This window comes from Perna viridis, chromosome 1 (assembly GCF_037379345.1).
Source record: "Perna viridis isolate PV_CMFRI_1.1 ecotype Kerala chromosome 1, ASM3737934v1, whole genome shotgun sequence".
NCBI classification, from domain to species: domain Eukaryota; kingdom Metazoa; phylum Mollusca; class Bivalvia; order Mytilida; family Mytilidae; genus Perna; species Perna viridis.
In genome coordinates this window covers 12,496,774-12,520,784 of record NC_142445.1, presented here as the reverse complement: position 1 = coordinate 12,520,784, position 24,011 = coordinate 12,496,774, and the positions used below count along the sequence as shown (strand labels likewise).

Here is a 24,011-nt window from a genome sequence, read left to right as displayed (position 1 = left end):
AGAATCAAGTTGGGGAATGGGTTACCACCAAATATTGGCAGAATATATCCAGTATAACTATACACTCCTGGTATTTATAGCACCCATAAGTAAATATTACAGGGAGTAATATAGTTAATTTCAGGGAAAAGAGTTGATAATACCTGGTGAATTTCTGTATGTTTTTGTCTGTCAAGCATAGATTTAAATAGCTTTAAAAAGGATGGAAAGTTAAAATAATTATCCAATTAACTACCTTCATCAGGTAATGGTCATTCAACAATCTAATTAGGATAAGACCTATCATTGGTTCCATTCAGTCACTGAATGTAGGATGTAGCAACTCTCCATTGTACATTCTGTTCAGATTATCTTTTCAGAATCCTTGGGTTATTCGCTTTGAATAATGCTTTAAAGATAATTAAAAGATGAATTTTGATTGGCTAATCAGAAGGGTCATCTGAATTGTTAGATCCTACATGCAGTGACTGAATGGAACAATTGATAGGTCCAATTTTAACAATTATGGAAAGATTAACTTTATTTCCTGGAGTTAATTATGTTACTGGCTGTAAAACTTTAGAGGATGACTTAGTCAAACATTAGAAATATTCACAGTACCTTAAGAGAATTCTTGTTCCTACCTTTAATATATAATCCTCCTTTTAGCATGTTCACTCATATTTTATCACTCAATATATTATACTGCATTAAATGATGACACAGAATAGATTTGTATAGTAGCTGTAGTTTGAAGGGTAACAGGTGATACCATGGTGTTTTGATATAATGAAAAATGTATAATGGTTCAAGGATCTTTTATGTAATTAAATACTTACAACAGATTTGTTTGATTTTCAAAACGAAAGAGCATTTTGTAAACAGTATGTAAAGAGAATAATCTCAACTAAGAATATTTTGATATTTGTTTATTTTGGACCATGAAGTATCTTATTTGCAGTATTAGGTTGCATGTTGTAATTCCTATATTTAGAATGATATTAATGGTAATATTGACTTTATTTAGTCTGATGAATAAGTTGTTTGCATGTTGCCTTCATAGATAAATATTACATCAGTCTGTAGAATGGGTATAGATGTTTTGTACTGTAAAACTTACTGATTCATTGGCTCTCTGGTTTTGCTGATATGATCTAAGCAAGTTACTTTTATCTATTTATTATTTTACCAGTATTGTTTTGTGGGTGATTTTGTCTTTATTTAAATATAACAAGAATAGGTATGGTTAAAGAGACAACATCCCCACGTGATGAAAATGTCAGCCCAAGTACAGCAAAACAGTTGCCCTATGTACTCAAGTAACATATAAAATAAACTAAAGGTGAAAACAAAACAAGACGTACAGAGGCCAGAAGCTCTTGTCTTGCAGCAGATTAAAGTATTTTGGCTTTATCACAACCCTCCTCCTTTAAAATCTGGCCACTGTGGAAAAAAATATTACACAATTAAAAACACCTAAAAATCAGTTAAAAAGGTGTGAGTCCTTTGTTACAATGGAAATAACGAAACTGAATATAAATTAACAAATGTACAAACTAAGGACTACTAGCAGTTAACTGACATGCCAGCACCAGACCAGTTTCTCTGGGATTCTTAATATTTAAGTCTACAAAAAGTTTTGTCCCCATCATATGTAATGTATGTCCCTTGAAACAATAATAATGACAATATATTTTCTTGTTCATTTATTGCCATTTCTGCTCTTTCTTCCATTTTTTAATCAAAGGACTTAAAACATGAGATCTTGTTAACAGGTTTATTGAATACTTAGGTCGACCTGTTGTTAGGTGTGTTGTAATTGTAGAACTAAATGCTGTACTATCAAGTTAATATGTGCCATTAATATCATGCATTTTAAAGTTATTTTGCCAAAATAAAATCTGTGTTTAAATTAGATTTTACCATCTAGAATATATTAAAACTAAGATTAGCACCAAAATGGTTAAAAATAACATAGAGTAATCCCAATTTGTCAGGCTTTGGTGTTTAATTAATTAACCTAATTTGTGATATTTATGTCACCTTTGCAAAATTAAGTTGGATTATTTGTTTCACCAATAGAATATTAATATGGAAGTGATATATCAAGATGTCATGACAAATTGTGGATTATTTTCCAAGAAGAAATAGGTCTTGCTGGAATGTAATTGTCTCACCCACAGCTACTCAGGAAGGAAAAAAAATGTTTACAAGGCGCAAAATTGCAGTACATGTAAAATATTTTATCTTAAAAATTTTCAAGATATTAACATCTTTATAAACTTATGAAAACAAAATTACACAAAGTTGTGTTGCAGTAACACACCAGTAACACACCAATATATCTTTACTGGTCAAAATTTTCATTTCAGTAGACTTAAAACAATGTTTAGTTGTAATCTGCTCCTGTTTGGAGTTTCCATGATGGAAGTAAATTACAAATATAGGTATTGTATTTGTACAGTCTGTTTTTTATTTTATATCACAAACCATCAGTACATTATCATGTTTAGGAAATTGGCAATTCATGTTCTAACACAAATGGATTGTGATCGCAGGAAAATCAGTCATAAAGTTTATCCTTGGAAATTCAAAACCATATCTTAAAACTTGTCTTTGTTTTGACTGACTGATCTGAAGTCTCAATAGGAATACTGGCACAGGTCTGAGTAATGTTTAAGCAGTTAAATGATATCAATACTCATGTTTTTTTTTCTTTTGGAAGTTCTAGGAGTCTTTAAAAACTTTCAAGGCTGCAGAGTTTTGATACAAGCAAAATATATGAATAAGTGGCATAAAATCAGTAAGGAGAAGTAGGTTTATAGTTGCTTGTTTTGTGCTTAGAAAATATCTTTCATCATCATTGGTCGTCATCGTGAACTCATGGATGGTTACATTGTGTCCATCTGCACCATGAAAACTGATTTGTTCAACGTGTCATAGATTTCCTTTCCTCTTTAGTCTACCCTGGACATTACTTTTTATGAGCAACTCGGTGGGTGTTTTTAGAAATGCAGAGGATAGTTACCCTACTGCTGCATCTGGTTCATGCTCCCAGATTTTAATGGAGTCTGAGTTGCTCATTTACTTTTGTTACTTTGTATGTATCATTTTAGTTATTTTTATGTTCTTTGTTGTGAATGTCTGTTTTCCCTCTATGGCCTTTGTCCCAGGGTTACATTCTTTTGATTTCCACTAGAATCTTGGTTCCCTTGATTACTCTTTCACTAGGATTCTTAATATTTAATATCATTACATCTCTAAGAATACATTATTAGAGATGAAGTGTTTTCTCTGTATAGGAAACAGTACAACAGGCTTGATGACATCAACAAAAAGTGCATTGTTTCATATAAAAACAAATGTTGGGCAAAAGGTCAAGGGTCAGTTGCTTAAGAGAAAAATGTATTTGTTCCCCTTCTTTTGGTGTTTCATTTAGACAAAACATTGCCTGAATTTTTTTCTAGTCTGTGCTCAAATATATTTAAAGAAATAAAATTTTCATGTTTTCATTTATTGAACAGTAGTCTAGTCTCAGGTTATGTAATTCTGAACGCCACATTTGGTGAGGCTTTGACAATTAAATGATAAAGATAGAAAATAAGCAGGAGATGAGGTGAAAACTTGTTATAAGAAAAAGAAATTGAAGACATTTTATTTGTCATGCTTTCTAGAAATGATTTTAATTGCCATTGTTCATTTATAATTTTTTTTACTGTCTAATTCTGAACATGGTATAGTGCTAAAAGGCAAGTTCTAATGTCACTAGAATTATTTATAACCTTGAAATGAATATGGCTTTCTTTGTCTGCTATTAACAGAGCAGATATGAAAAAAAACTGTTTGCAAAACAAACTTTTTAAGTAAATGCTTTAGTTCCACAATCTTGACATGAAATTGCAGTACAAGTCTGTTGATAGAAACAACTTTCAACAGTTTTCAATCGCTTTGTATGTATTGATGAAGGTGTACAGAAATACAAGTTAATTACAAATATTACCCGATCTTCTAATGCCCCTTGTCCTTTTGGCATCAGAACATTACCTTTTATCAATATCTGAAAATACTACGGTCTGTGGATTTAGCATGATGGGGGCTGTATTTTATATTTATAATTATTATATAGATAGCAGTGTTTTATCGAATGTTCCTAGTGTAATAAATTTCAATAATTCACACTCTGAAATAAATTCGGCAATTTCACTCACAGGCTTTCTCCTGCCAATACGTCACAACTTTGATATCAATCCACCGTTCTCAAATTTTGAAATTTATGTTGAAATTAGCAATGAATAATGGAGGATATCTACATAATAAATAGGATAATCAATTGGATATCATGAATAACCAAAATATGACCACTCATGCCAAGAATGCAGTAAGATTTAACTCGCACACGAACAAGTTCCACACACTCGTTAAATCTAGGCGTTCTTCGGCACTCGTGATAATATTTTGGTTATTCACTCCTTCCAATTAATTATCCTATTATTCATCGTCCATTACACAATTATTTCCTATTTACCAGATATCTATCTGAATTTTAGTATTTAAAGTTTTTTTTTAAACTATGGAGGCTTTGATAAGAATGATGTGGTGTATAAGGTACAGTGAGTTGTACAGTGTATTTTACTTTCACATTGGTCACATGTTAACTTCCTCTTTACAATGCAATTTACTTAGAAAGCAATAGAAGCCATGTACAATAATGCAATGGCAATTAAAAAGTAGCTACTGTCTGAAAATCAGTGGAACCATTCCTTAAGTTGTCAGTGTTACAGGAGGGCTAATTAAATTTTCATGTCATCATGTTTGCTTCACAAAAAATCATGAGTAGATATTTATCCAAAAAAAAATGTACAAAGTTACATAATTAAACATGTAAATACATGCATGGTAGTGTATGATTAATTGGTTGGTGATAACTGTGGTCCTTATCAGTGGTTTATGCATTCTTTATTACATTTTGGTTGAATTATTAAGTTTACAAATGTCAGTAGCACTTTTCAATTTAACTCCTCATGTTTGTTACATGGTGTTCATTAAAGAAAAGTTTAAAATTATTTATACTTTGAAATTGTTATATACAAGAAGTTAATTGTGTTACAGTACATGAATCTTGATTAAGTTTCAAATACTTCATGCATGGGCGGATTCAGGCGGGGCGTGGCAGACGTGTGCCCCCCTAAAATTTGCAAAGCATGGGTTGTCATTGGTAGATTTAGGTGGTTTTAGGGTGAAACTTTAATTTCTCACTAATTTTACCACAAAAGATACCTACATTGCACCCACTCTAGAAGAATATTTCAAAAATTTAACCTCAAAAAAAGAAATTTTAACTGTGCCCCCCTAGTTTAAAATCCTGCATCCACCCCTGCTTCATGAATATTTTATTGACTTACTTTATACTATATTCAATATGATGTGAAAATTACAGGGTATTTTTACATACCACCTATAATCAAACAATATCTGATATCTGTAATTATTGATATTAACCTGGTATTGCTTTTTTAGTCTGGAGGAAGAAGGTTAAGGGCTTTTGGTAGAATATGTGCTTAACAGGTTCATATTATCATTCAGCTTTGAACATGATGACATTAATTGCTAACGGAGAGTAAGTGGTAGATAAAGGTCAAAACAAAATTACTGAACTAATAATCACAAAGTGGAGGGTAATATAAAACAATACATGAACTGGGAAACTCACCACCTTGTTTGTCCACGAGAGTTAGTGGAGGGGAAGGATTCGCCACCTTGTTTGCCCACAAGAGGCAGTGCTAGGGAAGTTTTCACCACCTTCTTTGCCCACAAGAGGCAGTTCTAGGGAAGTGTTCACCACCTTGTTTTCCCACAAGTGGTAGTGGAAGGGAAGTGTTCATTATCATATTTGCCCATTAGTGTTACTGGAAAGGTAGTGCACTTCTTTGTTTGTCCACACTAGTTAGTGGTAGAGAAGTGTTCACCACCATGTCATCCCACAATAGTTCATGATGTTATGAATCTTTTTCATAACATATTGGCAATCATCATTGAAGTAGAATAATCAGGTCTTTAATATGAAAAACATATTATGGGTGTCTTGGTACCCAGTATGAGAGATAAAAATGGGGATATTGATGTCCTTATAAAATCCATCTACTCCTGGTCTATCATGGAAACTTTGAATATATAAGTACTTGTACTACCTGATTTGAGATGCCAATGGTATATTAAAGTACTGAGTAATAAGAAATGAAAATGCTTACCTATAACTCTACCATAGTGCTTGCTTTATATCTTTTGAATCCATTTAATTAATTCCTGAAAGTATTAAATTAATAATCTTAAAAGTTAAGTAATTCATTCACTGTTTAGCTGCTTCCACATTCTTGTTTTAGATACATTGATTGCTGTCCTTCAAGAAGATAAGACTATCTCTTACAGTAGGAATATAAGCACCCAGGTGGCTTTTCATAGCAAGAAACTCCTTTGAACATATTGCTTTTGTTTCTAAATCCACTTACTTTATCAGTACAAAAAATTGTATGCATGATTTTAGCTCAAAATTTCTAACAATAAATTTCTGGTACTTTAGCCTAGAAAACAAAAAAGAGATAAGTATTTCTTGATGTCAGGCTAATTATTGTATTTTTTGTTTAAATGTAAGTGCAGAGTTGCATCAAAGCATTTTAACAGTATCAGCCTTGCAGAAATACTCTTGTGTAACTATTATACAGAGAATAGGGCAGGTAATGCAGATCTCTTGAGAATATTTTCTAACAGTGTAGTATCCTGAAGTTTATCTGTGGATTCTACCTAATTGCATGCATACCTATTACTTATATATTCCTGTTCATCACATAGGAACTCAAAACACAGAACTATTCTATGTCTGATCCAAATATTCCTCTTAATTGCATTTTTTCCAAAATTTATTCAAACATTTGGATTTGAGAACTTCTTATACCAAGCATCGCTTGCAAGGCTAATGATAGACGTTCAGGTATCAGACAGGCCCGCAGGAATGGGTCAGGGGAATGAATTCAAAGTGAAAGTAGCCTTTAAATATACATGTATTTAAAATTAAAATATGCATTTCAAAAACGAAGAAAAGTTAAGAATTATTTACAGTGTCTTGATCTGGTATAGGCTGAATTATTATTTTTTGAAATGAACAAATATTTTACCTATCCTATCTCATACCTTTCAGCTATTGTCCTTTTTTTTCAATGACTTGACAAACATAAGGAAAATGTATACATGCTCAGTTGTAAGTCATACTATACAATTTATATTTGGATTAAGATCTTCCTGTATATTTGAATAAGAGGTTACTACTTATATACAGTGTATCAAAATTTGTAATATTATATGTTTGGTACTTTTGTTTTATACCTGATTTAGTAAAACAAAAATTTTGTATTACATTGTTAATGAAATTGCTCAGTGTTTGTGAGAAATTTGTGGTACAAAAATATTTTCTCTCTTTTTTTTTAATATAAAGTGAGACTGGCATCTAGATACTCATTAGATGAGAATTAAAATACAGTTAAACATTGAAAACAATAGGTATATGTCGTTGAGTATTCACTAACTACTTCTAGCATTCCCATTATTTAACATGTTGAATAAGTAATTTTAAAAGTTTACACTGACAGGACAAATGACACCTTGATGTTCATATCATTGTGAAGCTTGGAAAATATGGCTTTTAAAACCATTATGCTAATGGTACAATGATTGCAGACATTTTTCACAAAACTTGCTGGAATAAATAATAATACTGAAAATCAACATTTTTACCTTTTCTGCTAACTGACAGCTTGGAGGCAAATACTCACACATGTAAACAACATTCATACACTTTTGTAGTAAGTTACAAATATGATTTTAAAGTAAATATTCTCAGCTTTGGCTTTGACTACTTTTAGACTTTTTTTTACAATGCATAGAACTGGGTTCAATGTGTTTTTGGGTACTACATAGAGGGATGGCCTTTTGACATGAAGTGTTGAGACCTTTTAACATAATTGTCTGATGAATACACTAAGTGATTATCAGGTACTGTACTATTTTATATGCTGGTGATATAGCTTCATTGGTTTCTACCAAAGTAGTCATTTACATTTAGTTAAATCAATTACATGGGGAAATATACTGAGCCCTGAATTAAACAAGAAATTATGTTTCCATAAACATTGAATCAGTCCCTACATTTGAACTGGTTTATACAGGATTTTTTTTTTAAATAAATGTAGGCCAGTGAAGCTAAGGACATCTGCAATAAGTTTTTTATTGGCTGTAATTGTTTACAAAAGTGACAAGGATGACACATATGGTTTTTGGCAGCATAACATTACAATGGCTGTATTTAGCCACAATTGTGAATGTTCATTTGTAAGAGTTTTCAGAAGACCATTCAATAATGTATACAAAAGATCTAATTTGGTGTTGTGTTTAAGGACCTGTTGAAGGCAGACTGCGTGTGGGAAACTGACTGTTTATTTAAGATTCTCTTTTACTGTTTTTTCGGTTCTTTAGGTCTGACACATTTCCTGTACCCACTTCAGTGTCAATCTTACAACTTTAGTAATATCAGAAGTATGGGATATCTTCTATAAAAGAATTCTTTGATATATTGGAGGGCAGCACAGCACTTATGAAGTGTGTAAAACATATTTGAAAACCATGTCAACAAAGATTTGTTTTTTTTTAAACAAATAAAAATGGCCAACACAGTATCTCTTGTAAATGCAATTTAGATGTATAAATTCATTGCTAGCAAGTTATTATCCACCTGGATTTTATGTCCAATTTTTCATTTTAAAAGCTTGCATTTTGAAACATTTGTTCTCAGCATTAAATTGATTGACTAACAAACATTAGAACATGATCAGTGAACCATCTGCAGCACAGTAGTAAAGATATCATATGCTGAAATTTTCTTTTAAGAATATTGAAAAATAATTAATCAAAATTCTATATTGTATCACATGAAACTGCACTCCAACGATTTATCATTTATGATCATTGTGCAATAGAAAAAAATAGTTGTTCTGTTTTGAATTTCTTGGAAACTGCATTGAAAAGGTATAATAATGATTTTCACATTAGCGGAAAGTTGTATAATAAACCTATCAATAATGGTTAATGGCTCTGTATTCTCCGTTTGACATTTGTTGTGCTTGCTTCGTTAAACTATTTCAATTATTGCTTCCAATTAGCATGTTTTGGTATAGAAGTAACATATTTTTTCATTGTTCTGCTAATTCTGTCTTTTACCAGTCAATTAGATATGCGTTTTTTAGATGTTTTAATTAGGATTTGTACTTTTGAGGATGGGAACACTATCATTACTTCTTTCATCTTCTGAAGAGGTGTAAAATTTCATATTCTTAATTTAGCCCATCTCTCATTCTCTCAATTTTGGCACTATTTATTAATAGTCTAGATATGCTAATGATGTTATTTCTAGGGAAAGTACAAATATTTGTTTTCAGTAAGACGTCATTTTGAAAAAATGTTTCTCTATATATTTATTTGTCTGTTCTTGTAAGTAAAGCCTTAAGTGAACAAGAATCTGATAGAGTGGATGCCCTTGGTGTTCCAGACAGACCGACTCACAAAAATGAATATATGGATACCAGTACAAGTAAAGTTCAGTATGAAATAGATCACAATGAATGACTACACAGGATACAGAACTTTCAGACTTGGTCACAAATGGTAAACCTATATTTTGACTAAAAACCCAGGTTGAAAAAAAATACATGAAATTTGTTTCTTATTGAATAAAATAAAATACCAAATGCATTGAAATGGAATGCAGGTTGTAATGTGTGAGTTGGACATAGCTTTTCATTATGATCTATATATTATACTTATTCTTGTAAAATCTGGTTAAGGATAATTAGCTTTCTTTGTAATGAAATATAGACATGCATGAAATTTGACTGTTTTTTTTGTATTTTGCCTGGATTTCTTTTGTGTGTTGCTTTTATTCCATTTGGCCATTTTTAAAAAAAAATACTGGTCTGTAAAAAACTATGCAAAAAAGGATTGTTTCTGAGCTGTACAAATACCCTGTGTTTATATGTGATGTGAATCTTGAACAGACAGTTTGCTGACTGTGAGGTGAACCAATCAGGCTGATGATGGTTGTGGGTTTTTATGGTCTTAACTATCCTTACGGATCTTGCATGACTACCCCGTACGAGGATTCTGTTAGTAGATGTCTGTTAGTAGTTGGAGGTAATGAACCCAAGCCTTCAGGATACCTGACCGAAGAACTCGGTTATAGTATGTCCTACTAGTGGCTGGTCTGCTCTGATGACGTTCTGACCTTCTCCCAGACCCCACGTGGGTCCGAGAGCATTTCCCCACTGGAACTGTTTGGTAGTATGTCGACTTGTAGGGTGAATCAGACTGATTTATTGTTAAAATTTTATGATGGTATGGTGAACCAGTCAGATTTGGTGTTAGAATCTAAATCAGGTATTTTGATGATGGTAAGGTGGACCAATCAGATTTATTGTTACATAGCTACAGTGGTATACATTATTAACACACAAGCCTTTGCATAAGTTAAGATTTTTTTATCATTTGGCCACAACTATAGACAGCTAAATGACTTCTGACAGCTTTCAAAGTTTGTTTGCAGTAATAGTTCTCCAGTTTTTTATGAAGCCATAAAAAAGATAATTTTGTTGCTTTATTTATATTTTTATTCAGATTATAATGAGTTGTTTAATTTATATTTCAAGGATTGATGTGAATAACCTCAGAGAATATAATTGACACAATAACTTCCAATAAATTAAGCCTTTCATATCAACATTTATTTTTGTCACAGAAATGAAAGCATTAAGCATGATTTCCAACTCAATACAATAAAAATTAGCATAAAATACAAAGATGAAAAATTTGGCTTTGGTATACATGTAGTAAAAGATTCCAAAGAATACAAAAAATGAAGTTTCGTTTTTTTGGGTAAAGTGCAAAACTATTGTGGTAATAAAAATGAAATGTATATAATGACTCTATCAAATTTGTCTTTTTTGTTTATATAAACAGTCAAACATGCCATTGGCATCAATCTATGTCTTTATTTTAATTCAATATTTGTTTAAATGAAATAATCATTGAAATGTACTGCAAAATAAACTACAATTATAGTTCTATTATACCCTTGTCAAAACAAGTTGAGGGTTATATTGGACCCCCACTCCCTGTGTGTCTGTCTTACTGCCTCTTTGTCTGTCTACATTTCTTAAAAATGCATCTCTCCTTAAACTGCTGAAGGAATTTTGATGAAACTGTAATTAGAAAGGTTTGGAATCATGTGTAATGTACTTATTGTGGTAGGACACCAAAAGGAGGTAATCTTACTTTTTTTTACTTACATTAATTGTACACAGTTTTTTCCCCCATTGAGTAAATTAAACACTTGAGGTGAAAAACAAAACAAGTTACCAGGTATATTATTTAAAGCATTTTTTTTGAAAGAGTTACCACAATGTAATTCTAATATTTTTATTATGTAAATAAATCTAAATTTCAGGCTTTACATATATTTACAGCAATTCTTTAGTTATTCCAGATTTGTTTTAGCTTGGACTGGTTTGTTATTGTAGACAATACCACTGCAGTAGACAAATCAGATTAATCCATTTGAAATTTATCATTACTTATTTTGTACCCAACTGTGATTGAAAGTCATAAAGAATATTTTCCTATTTATTCCTGCAGATAAATCCTAATATATTTTGATCATATCACCAAGTCGTTTAGATTGGCTGTAATTAAGGTAAATTTCTTCTTATTGTTCCCAGATAAACCTTTTATATGTAAATCAACCTACTTCTATTTTATTGGTGTATCAATGAAAAGTTTTGTCTTTTTTTTCCAATGGAACAAGGAACCTTTTTGAATTCCATTAAATTTTGAAATGTCATCTTGCAAATTGTGAAAGCTTAGTAGTAGATTTCTCTGGATTGAATGTTTTCCAATAGATACAGACATTGTCTGTAAACTTAGTTTTAGTATTATTGTTATGCCCTACTAACAAAATTGAGCTTTTAGATATTCTAGTTTGTGCTTGATATTGAATTCATCACATGTACTTCACAATGTAGTCTGGTTTGCCTTGAAGAGGTCACTTCTGCTCAAAAACCATTCATCATGAGAATAACTTCATGAAATATGTACTGCTTTTAGTTTCTTACTAGAGTACAAAAGTTATGAGATTAGTGTCACGTATGGGACTATATCCTTCCTTTGTGATGTGGATTAGATGGGGTAGATGTAAATTTGAAATCATAAAAAAAGAACAGTGTATCATATATATTTCATACTGCCTATCCCAAGCAAACAGGTTTGAAGTAATATTGGAATCACCTTTTTTGTCAATCTGTCTATTTGTCCCTTATGTTCAACTAGCCACATATTTAATTAGTACAACTAAAAATCAATTAATATTGATACATTAGGCATCATGCATGGAAATAATTAATGCCTGATACCCGCAAAGAAAGATAAGTTCATTTGGAATGGGGGAGGGGTATCTTTTTGAGCTTTCTTACATTATAGTTAAATTTATTTGAATATGCTTTTTGCTTTCTTTAGATCAGAAGGAATAACATTTTGTATATATGCTTTTTGCTTTCTTTAGATCGGAAGGAATAACATTTTGTATATGAAGTACTTTGACCAAGAATAATGTAACAGAATCTTGTACCAGTAAGTATATCTAACAGCGTTAGTTTTAGTCTCTTGTCTAGATTACAGGAGGTCAGAAATGAGTTTAATACCAAACTGCACCATATAAGTTGCCAATTTCAGCATCTATTTCAGGGGCTATAAATCCATAAGAATGAATAATAATAACTGGTAGGCAGTTAGATGGATGTGTTTTAGTCAAGTTTTTTTCCTATTGCATTTTACTGCAATGAATTTGCACTTCAAGAATTATTGACAAATCAAGGTCAAATAAAGGTCAAATAAATCAATTATTGTCTTGGAAAAAATTACAGGTACATGTACATGTAATAATGTTCTTCAAAAGAAAATGTGACTGTAAATATAAAGATGTCAGTTGAAGTATTTAGGACCTATTTCCCATGTCTTTTCCTCTTTAAACCATCATGGATCATCAGAAACAACTGAGACATGTTTAGCAATCTCCACTTACTCTAAATGATAGAATGTACTAAGTACTGTTTGTATAGATGTGATGTTTGACCTAGAATAATTTCAATATGTAATTCTTCATAGTATACAAGTTTATTTCTTGTTGCCAGTTTTTTCCTAGTTTTAAATGTCAGCATTGTTTTAATTCATTTTCATAAGTTAAAGAAAGTTGTTTAAAGGTATATTGCCTCCAGAGAAGTGCAATTGAGGTCACAATACTTGTTGATCTTGTAGTTATCATGGAAAGATGATGTGCAACAGAGAAATGAAATGTCCCTTAAGACAATATTGTTAATTTGATTTTGTGATTTATCCTTAGGTGTGTATGAAGATAAATTAATGCTCAACTGTTACTGCTGAAGAGTGTGCTAATATCACCCTTCACATTTTTTTCAAAAACATCATCGCTTCAACAGTGCTTACATTCAGGTATTGGTGTTTAAGCACTGAAAAATACTACAGAGCTCAAGGAAAATATTTATGCACATTTTACTTAGCCTGGAAATGATTGAGAAAGTTGTGTCTAGGTCAGGGTAAAATGCTGATTATTCAGTTAGGTAATCTACCTTTATCATATCCTGTAGTTTTAAGAGCAGATGATTTGCTTTTTTTGTCCTGTAGGCAGTATCTTTGCTAAAATCATCACTTTCAAAGACTAAAGAAATAAAAATGATGGTTTCTGTACAAGGTATGCTTTAATAGAATGTAATGTATATTACCAAATCAGTGTCCATCTAAAAAAATTATGGCTGGTAAACTTAGTGCGGAATCTTTATAGAAACTTAGTGCAAAATGTTCATGGCTCAATAACTGATATTGAGTTGAATTAAGGGAAGACAAATGATGCATTTATATTATTTTGTGCAGCTATATGAAATATAATGTCATATTTTTTATGCAATAATGATATGAAGTGATGCATTAAATGAGAACATGGGATGATTAATACAATTTTAATGAGGATTTTTCATTAAATCCATGCCAGTAATATTTCATTTGATTTCTTAATTTGTACCAGAAGTTTGACTGTTTATCCATGAAGGTTTGTTGTAATTTTGCAATGAAAAATAAAATTCCTTCAGTACACCATTAAAGATAATGTAACATTGGTAGATCATTATCTTATGTACTCTTAACAAAATAATTCAAATGATTGTATGGAATAATTATTAAAATACGTTTGAATAAATAAATACAATGCAAACATAATATATATTTAATTTTCATGTAAAATTCTGTAAGAATATCCAGATAATATGTACTACTGTGAAAGTCCTTTTATTCATGGATGCAATTTTCTTGGTTCCGGGAAAAACACAAATTCGCTGATTCTTGAATTCATTTATTTGACAACTGTATCACACAATTAAAATGAAAATTTTAATTTCTTTGGGAGCCAAATTTTCTGGTTTGCCAAAACCATGAAAACCACGAAAAGTGGTAGCCAACGTACAATGATATTTCTACAGTATTTGTTTCTCTGAACAATTATCAACTATTTGAGTTTATCTTGTAAGGTAGTTCATGCAATGTAGGGCATGTAAAATTAGCATTTTTTAAAAGTTCTCACATAAGTTTTAATGAAATTTTTTTAGAAAGTATTTAAATCAATTTCTTTTCCAAGAATAACATTTGAATAAAAGGATGTTGACTTTGTATGAGTTGAAGCATTTCTAGTTCTTCAGTTAGAAAGAGTGTAGGTACAATTTCTTCCAATAAATACTTGCTTTTATTCCTTGTTAAACTTTGCATTTTGAACATGAACTGCTGAAATGGTGATTTTAAATGCTGGATGTTTGGAAAAAAATTATGATTGAAAGTTTACCAAGTATAATAAAGTGCACTTGAACCTATACTTGAAATGTCTGTTCACAGGAAACAAAAACCCCAGAGATGTATACAGTTCACATAGAATTCATTGTTTGTTTATATTTACATATTGTACAAGAGAAAAGAGTTGTTATTTATGTTCAGAAAATTTTAACATCACAAATCACACCATGTCTGGTTGACTTTGTGGAGCAAGAATAAAGCTGGTATACATGAAAACAATCAGCAGTCTATTTAATTACTTTTCTTGATTTGTACCAACAGAATACTGTCAATATTTAATTGGGTAATGAGACAAAAGCTTTTCTTATTACAACATTCATGTTGTATTTACTCTGAATACTGCTTTCATTTCCGTCATTCAGTGAAAGTTTTTCCGGACATTACATCTTGTTCTTGCTTTTATAGATTTCATAAACTTTTTTTTCCACTTCTTCATTGCTGTCTGGATAAAAAAAACATGTATTTATGAATAGGTAGCACTTAATGGAGTCACTTCAACGAGAGAGAAAAAAACATTAGTGAAAATTAATAAAATAGATTCGCTTAGTTTGTCTCTATAAATGGAAATATGCCTCATCATGTTTTAGTTGAGGTGCGCTTGATTGAAAACTTTTCTTGGAGATAATATAGAAATAGTAACACTTGTTTAGTTAATAACCATTTGAAATTTTCATAACTGGATCTAATACAGTTTGCACATTGACTCAGATCTAATAAAAGAGGCTTTGAAAAGAAGCAATTAAATCTGCATAAAGCTCACTGATGCTTTCAGTGTAAAATTAATTGACAAGTTGCGCAACTTGCGGATTAAGATGCCTCCTGGACGGCTTAATAGGATCAGATGATCGAAATTATGGATCAGTGTTGATTTCGCAATATCTGTCGTGTTTTGATGTTTGTCAATACATTTTTATTTTAAAATATTGCTTTTATAGTTTTAAGTTTAGTTAAACTGGTTAAAAAACTTGAAATGTTAAAGCATTAAAACACACATAATGTTGGTGACAAGGGTATAAATTGCCTAAGTTAAATGAAAAACTTGGGATATTTTAACTTTCTACCAGACATATAGATCCTATGGGAGGAAGTCTTGATTTCCTAGTCAATTATACAGACATTCCATACCGTAATTGTCATTTGAGTAATAGTCTTTGTTAGGATCATGCAAATTCTGTATTGTGATACACCCCAAAAAAGGCGACACATTTTTATTTTTTGTTGTCAAGTTGCTATGTAGGTCTATATGATGAAATGTATAATTATTCATTCTTATCTGTCTGCTCTTAGGAGATACTCCACATTTAAAATCCAACAGTTTCTATTGTATTTTACTGTCATTTACCGAGTTATCTCCCTTAATTTTGAATTCTATAGTACATTCTTTATAATTTTTTTCTCCTAAGAACAAGGGATATATGAATTTCTGTTAACTATAACATTTTAAACAAAATATCAAATGAAAATATGTAGGGCATTCCAGTCGTGAATCAAATTTTGCATGATTCTTATCTAGAGTGGTACTTAATAAGTGGAAGACCAGTTTTATTACTTGAACATTATCTTTGTATGTGCTATAAAACTAAGGTTTGTTAGACAACTTCATGAATTAGGAAACCATGTTAGTTGACTACCTATTTTTCTTTTTATTGCAGCCAATGATATTGTTAACTTCAGAGAAGAGAGTTGGTCTTCCCTTGTTTGAATGACCATTACCTAATGAAATACATTTAACTACCTGTGGAAATTCATCAGATGATACTTATTTAATGAATTGAAGACCAATTCCCTGAAGTTAATTATAATAGTCACTGCAAATAAGTTCTGATGTTAGAATTTTTTTTAGTTTTAATTTTCATCTTTTTTCACTTCTTTTGTGATTGACAAACAAGCATGTATATTGAATCAGTATTTTAGAATACAGTATGTTTGGTAGAAAATGTAAGGCTGTTTAAAAGCTTTGCCATTAAACAATTAACTGGGTAATCAAATTAATTTTTCAAATATTTATATCCAAAGAGTGATTACTGTTAAAAAATCATTGAGGCCTGATTAGTAAAGAAAGTTGTAAAATTTCATACTGCCTTTCAGTCACAATAATTTCAAAAAAAATATCATGGCAATAATGCCTGAGAATTTACTCTATTTAATTGCCAAAACATATATTGATGAGACAATGTAAGGAAACTAAATTTGATTTAATTTAATTCCAGTTGTACAAGTAGTATTTAGAATCCATTGGATTGTTACAATTTTGATTGCTTTCCTAATAACAGAGTTATATTTGGTAATGTGATTGTCAATAATTGCTTTTAGGACCATTATCTTCATTAGCAAAATTTGAACATAGAGCCATGCATTTATTGGAGTTGAAATCTTACATTTTTTGTCAAGATTGAAACAAATTTGCCTGATTTAGTGTTAATTGCTGCAATGCCACATGTTACTCAACACTGATTAGTTGTTGTTATTTAAACAGAACAAAACAATGATGTATTTGACTATCAGGTCTTTCATGATGATTATTAGGATAATTGTTGAGGATGACTTAAGGCAAAGATGTTTGAGATAAAAATGTGTTGGTACTACACTGGTGCCTATGACAGTGTGCAATGAAACATAAAAATACCTTATCTTCCCTTAAAATGGGATTTATAACATATATACTGTAAATAACAGGAAAGATTAAGTACTTAATTCATGGATACTAATTTTCATGGATTAGGGAAGAAACACAAGTTCATGGATTCTTGATTTCATTGTTTTGTGGTTCGCCCTACCCACAAAAACCATGAAAATTTTACCCCATGAACAATAGTACTTTCACAGTATTCAAAAATGATGTTCACGAATCAGTGTTGTTCTCCTGGTAACAACCCCTCATCATTGTGAATTAAACAAACAACGGACACAAAAAATGCTTTAGGAATAAAGATAGAATAACCTAGAATCTGTAAATGGAAATAAATATAAAGTCATGATAAAGTGGATAGCCGCATGACAACTGTACCGATCAAAAGGACGTCATGCTGAATGAATAATATAAACAAAAGCCCGCCAAAAACCCAAAATATTTTGAGCGGGAAAATATAACAACCACCTTACACAAATGATGCAAATACCCAGGAGAAATTAATTTCATTCTAATTCAATACTGCAACCTAATGAAATTGTTTCCTTGGACTGAAAGGACAATTACTTAGACTTAACTGGACCTTTTAGATTTTAACTTTTTTTCAGACATATATTTCTATACCAGTTTCAAATCTCTTTAATTATCCAGTCAACTACCTTAGCATTGTTGATGAAATCTTCCAACATCATCTTCTTATACACTGTAATTCTTATTAGTGAAATTTTATAAAGGTTTATATTTTGTTTGTGGTGATAGATTGCGTGGAGATCTTGTCTTCACTTTATTGTCACGTTCCCCAAAAAACAGCCATTGTCTAGATTAATATATCTTACCCACATTTTTATGGCATTTTAACATGGTGTATATTTGGGGTATAATTTTTACTAGGTTTTTTATAAATTACTACAAATTCAGAAGTTATTGGTAAAAATGTGACTGACCAAAAAAATTGTTCATGAAATTTAAACATTACTGGTGTAGGATTTTTTTTTCAAAAAGAAAAAAAAATATTATGGTGACTTTACCAAATATCAAGAAAACCCAGAAACAGTGATGTCATCAAATGCTTTTTGAAACAACAAATTGCTAATGAATTTATATGAAAAACATTTCTTAACAAAGCTCATGTTCTAAAATTTAAGATATAATAGTCTTTATAGTCCATGAATGTCATTTCAGTTCGGATACTTCAGAACTTTAATGATGATGTGATGTAATGACTCACTATAATGGATGACAATAACATTTGCAGAGATGATGATGGTAACACACTGGACAATATATTAACCATTTGTCTTCAAAGTTTTATTTACATGAACCAAGTTTGGTTGCATAAACACATCTAATAAATTTGGATTTGGCAAAACAGAAATATGTTTGCTTCACTGCCTAGATTGGTCTGTAAAATCAAATTTTTCATTGTGAGTTGAATACCAATTGAACCTGTCAAATGTCTGACATTGTGTCTGTATTAATAGTTCTGTAGTCAAGCCATGCATATCTTAACCTGCTTATATCATAAAGGAATCAATTGTTAAACACTTGGTGTATACAGGGAAGTATAAATACCAATTCATGGATCTGAAAAAAATATAGGTCAGGGTTGTGGAACATTTGTTAACAAAGCTTGTAAGGTTTGTGTGGTGTGTAATGAAGATTGGGATGTGTTGTGGTCAAGATTGTTGGGTGTGTGACAATTGATTTTGAAGGTATGGGACTATGTGATAAAAATGTAATTTCCCAAGTTAGGAGGGTTGTGGTTTGGGTTATGAGGTGTGTGAAAATGTACTGCTGGCCAAAATAATGACTGTAATGTTCATGCACAGTCAAAATATAACTGAAGCAACCAAATTTTGTCTACTTAAACACTCATTTTGTTTTAATTAGTCATATCAACACATAAAATGTCCATTTAAAACACAATTTGTCGAACTCGACACAAAAATGCATTGTAGTAGACAATCTTAAAACATCCAAGCAAATGTAGTGTTGAGTAGGACACAAAATGTCTAATACAATGTTTTGTTGTGTTGAGATTGACACAAGTGTTGACATAGACATTTTATGTCTGATTCAATAAAAAAGCGTTGACATAGGACATTTTTTTAACCAATGCAACAAAAAAACTGTTGACATAACCAAATAATGTCTACTAAAACATTTTATTATGTTTAGATTTACAAAAAATGACTAATGCAACACTATTTACTGTTTTGGTAGACAAAATGTATTTTTTATAGACAGAAAAAGTGTTGATTGAGACATTTTGTGTCTGTATCAGTTAAAAAACAATTGTGGATGGTCATGTCAGTCATTATTCAGTCCATTAAGTGATGGTTGTTAGGATGTAACTCTGTCAGTCCTTGTATGGATGATTAAGTGTGTCAAACTGGGAAGGTTGTTAGGATGTAAATCAGTCAATCCTTGTATGGATGACTAAGTGTGTCAGGCTGGGATGGTTGTTCGGATGTAACTCAGTCAGTCCTTGTATGGATGACTGAGTGTGTCAGGCTGGGATGGTTGTTAGGATGCAACTCAGTCAGTCCTTGTATGGGTGACTAAGTGTGTCAGGCTGGGATGGTTGTTAGGATGTAACTCAGTCAGTTCTTGTATGGATGACTGAGTGTTTCAGGCTGTGATGGTAATATGACTTTTTGTTAAATATTTGTAAACTAGCAAACAATGCAGTTTTGTTTAGTCAGTTTGTTCATTACTCATTAGAGTATAAATTCAAAAAAGCTTTAAGGTTGAATTTGAGAGTTATTGATATGTTCTATCAAACAAAATAGTTATACATCTATGTTAAAGAGTTGGCAGAATTTTGAAGATGATCTTAATTTAATTTGGTTTCTAAGTCACAAGGCTAGGCAATTGTTCCATGTCTATATTGAAGCTTATATCATTCTACAAGATTTTCTCATTTATATTTGTAATATTTGAATTGATATTCATCCAAGTGCAATCAAGTTTGATAAGGTTAGGTTAAGTGTCAGTAAAACTCATTTGATAATGGTATTTTGGTGATGGCATTATCTTGTTCAGCCATTTGAAAGTCACAGATAATGGTAGTTCATAATACCAGGAAAATACAGGTACAACCAGACTGTAAATTTGTTTTTTTTAAATCAAGATTTTTTATGATAATTAATTGTGGTATTGAAATAATTATTTTTTACCTCCTCACAGTTAGAAATGTTTAAATCAGTGAGAAAAAAAAACCTTAATTCATCCTTAACTTTTTAAATTGAGAATTTATTTTATGTTGATTATCTGTGGTAGTAGCATTAGCATTGTATACTTCTTGTATACAATTTTTTTTATTTAGATCTCCATATATACTTGATTCTAATGTGCTGATAAGAAGGTTACTCTTTGAAAAATGTGTACAGCATATCAAAATTTTAAATATATATGTAGGACTCATAAATGTGTCTGGTTCCACAAATATGTCTGATTTCATGAGCATGTCCAATTATATGTCACAAAACCAGAAACGTTGAGTTTATTGTCATGATAAATAAACAATGTTAGTTGTTCAGACCTGCAGCCAGACAACGGCACAAAGTTTTAACAGTGCTGCACGATTGGAACATTCTATCAGCATTATTAGCTTCTCAGATGTAGGGTTATCTCGAAAGACAACATAACGGTTCATTATTTGTTTCTGCATTATAGCAAAAACTTTAATACAATGAGAGACGGCAAATTATTTCAGCTAGCAACTTGTCCTGATATGCGTTCTAAGGGCATGAACAAACCAACAAACAATTAAACATTTAAAAAATCATGTGCTCAATTTCTAATTATGCATTAGTATCCACATGTATGTAAGTGTCTGCAGGTTGTTGAATTAAGTATGTAAATAGAAAACGTTCAAAACAACCAGGTTTAGTGTCAAACTGAAGTCTCAGAGACAAACTTTTAAAAATTTCCATATCATTCCCTTGTAATTGTTTATTTTTTGGTGACTTTTTCTGCTTGTTATTTGTTGGTTTCTGTCCTTAGAACAAATTTTAGAAGTGAATAAAGAGCTTCCTAGAGGGCAGAATGATACAATCGTAGCATGTTGTACTCTGTTTTATTCTGGTAATTGTTAACACAATATTAGTTTTTGACACTCTAAAGCATAGAGATTTGTAGTTTGTTATTGGCACAACAACTGGTTTGTATTAATTCTAATGATATAACACCAACTTTCCCCCATTTTACCCTCATTTTCAAAAGTGATATGGCAACAAACTCCAGAAACTAAAGGGTCTTTTGCCATGTCGTAGGTACGGTATGTTGAACCATGCATTGTACTGGTCTCACACTGTCAAGAAAATATTGTCTCTCTTAGCTCTCTAAATTCATAAAACCAAAATAGACGGTTTTGATTGATATTTGTTAATCAGAAATGTTAGTACAATTTAATTCACATTTGTGAAAGTGACCGCATTATAGTACGATTTACATGTAAGATGTTTTCCAATGTCCATGACAAAAATTGACGTCATATGATCGGACCTGCTTGTGGAATCGGACACCTTTGTGGAACCAGACATGCATCTGAGTCTTACATACATGATTGGTATTTTTGTATTTTATATTTTTAAATTATGAAAACACTATATCTAATAGGTCAATCAATTATGGCATCCTTCATATTACCTGATGTCTCAGGTATTTGACTACATGGGGAAGTTTATCAACAAGTGATCCTAAACCAATTCTATTCCCTGAAGTTAACTATTTAACTCGCTGTAAGTAAGTTATGATGTTAAATTTTAAGTTTACAGTGATTGATGTCTATTTCAGGTTACACACACAAAGAGTATGAATGCATGAATGATGTTGTACTGATTCTGTACAGTATGAATGTATGAATGTGTTGTACTGATTCTGTACAGTATGAATGTATGAATGGTGTTGTACTGATTCTTTCACAGCTGTTTAGCCCTGATCAATTTTTTTTTATTTACCTAATTCTGTTTCACAAATAGATTTTTTCTGATTATTTGCATTTGAATGATCATTGAGCTGCTATGGAATTTTCTTTTTTCTTTTTAGAATCTATTAGTTTTATCTTTTTGTGTACAGTACATATAAAGTAGCTTTGGGAATAAAGACCTGAGGCCTAGTAACATTCCTTAAGCATCATATTTAAAATCCAATTGCTCAATTTAGTTCGGCAGAGTGTCATTAGGAAATTAATAGGATTTGCAAGCAGTAGAAGCTCATTAGCAAGCTTGCATTAAGTTTTCTGTAGATCTGCAAATGTTGACAAAAGGATTGTTAAAATAGATAGTTATGATGGATTTCGAAAGAATTGTACTTTAGTCTCCAATGACAATTGTGTAAACAATAATTTATTTTTAAGATCTAACTGAATAGTGCCTTCTGTTGACATTTGTAGTACATGTATCTAAATACTGGGCTTTGTGTACAGGTTACCTTTGTATATTCCATTTAAGTATTTATATACAAATTTTAAGGATTTAAAAATTCCTGAAAATTGTGTTTAAAGACATTATTGTTAAAATGCTGAAGTATCTCTACAAAATAGTGTGTCCATAGTTGCTACAACTGTTAAGGGTTTGACCTCTCTGGTCATATCAAGCTGTAACATGCAAAGCATTTTATTTGCTGCAGATTTACATAGAAATACTAGTTTTAAATACTTCATCAAGTTATATTACTGAAGTAAAACGTCCTTGTTTAAGAAAGAACTACTTTGGAAGTATACTGATTATCATGGCCCAATTGTTGTTGTCTTCTAAACAAGGTATTATTTTAATTTGGAATTGTTTTGGAATGTAGAAAATGGCAAAAAAAAACAATTTGTAAAACTAATTCTTACTGAGGTATGGCTAAGGTGTAAGGTTAGTTGAATAATAATAGTCATGGAAAACCTTAATAACAACCACCCCCCTCGTCATGATTGCTTGACTAATCCTTTAGTTGGGGTAAGTTTAATTTTTTTTACTTACTTTCTTAAAAGCAAAATAATTCCAAATTAAAATCAGACTGAAATCTTCAAAGTCACTAATTGTCAAATATTCACTGTCACCGATTTTGGCTTCCTTTCAACATCCGAATTGGTACAAATGCAATATGCTTTAAAATCGGACGACTTCTGCTAAAATCTTGGTTCCCTTGATATGATTGCATACTCTTTTGTAACTGTGATGACCTGAATGTTTTCAATTATCTGGAACAAGATTAAAAAACTGGCAATGACTTTATACATATCGGGGTCCTGATAAAATATATGACCTTTATATAGTCAGTGGTAATGAAGGCCTGTGTTTGAATTGTAAACTGGGTAATATTACATAATTTCAATGCTAACCGATCATTTTATCTTTTAAAGTAAAATTCCCATTCTAATACAAGCAAAAAACATGCATAAACATGT

General features: G+C 31.1%; 2 protein-coding genes and 1 long non-coding RNA gene across 11 annotated transcripts in view; 2 read left to right on the top strand and 1 right to left on the bottom strand.

The window, feature by feature from the left end:
* The window catches only part of LOC148627294 (protein MON2 homolog), a 263,342-nt gene that overhangs the window by 147,291 nt on the left and 92,040 nt on the right, over positions 1–24,011 (top strand). The gene's annotated exons all lie outside the window — the stretch shown is intronic.
* Positions 1–24,011, top strand: part of LOC148627296 (uncharacterized) — a 147,295-nt gene that overhangs the window by 104,480 nt on the left and 18,804 nt on the right. Inside the window, exon 7 of the long non-coding RNA XR_015920177.1 lies at positions 12,632–12,699. This is a non-coding gene — a long non-coding RNA (uncharacterized LOC148627296). The remainder of the gene's footprint in view (positions 1–12,631; positions 12,700–24,011) is intronic.
* The window catches only part of LOC148627297 (G protein-coupled receptor dmsr-1-like), a 102,746-nt gene that overhangs the window by 69,846 nt on the left and 8,889 nt on the right, over positions 1–24,011 (bottom strand). Inside the window, exons 2-3 of one of the 5 annotated variants that reach the window (XM_088571137.1) lie at positions 11,148–11,276; positions 6,228–6,282 (exon numbers count right to left, since the gene is read on the bottom strand). Coding sequence is in view for 1 of the 5 variants with exons in the window: in XM_088571181.1 (XP_088427307.1) it covers positions 624–651 (28 nt within the window). In the remaining 4 variants the exon portion in view is untranslated. Of the gene's footprint in view, positions 1–623; positions 864–6,227; positions 6,283–11,147; positions 11,277–24,011 lie in introns of those variants that run through there. The other 4 variants (XM_088571131.1, XM_088571181.1, XM_088571154.1 and 1 more) reach the window with 4 other exon arrangements.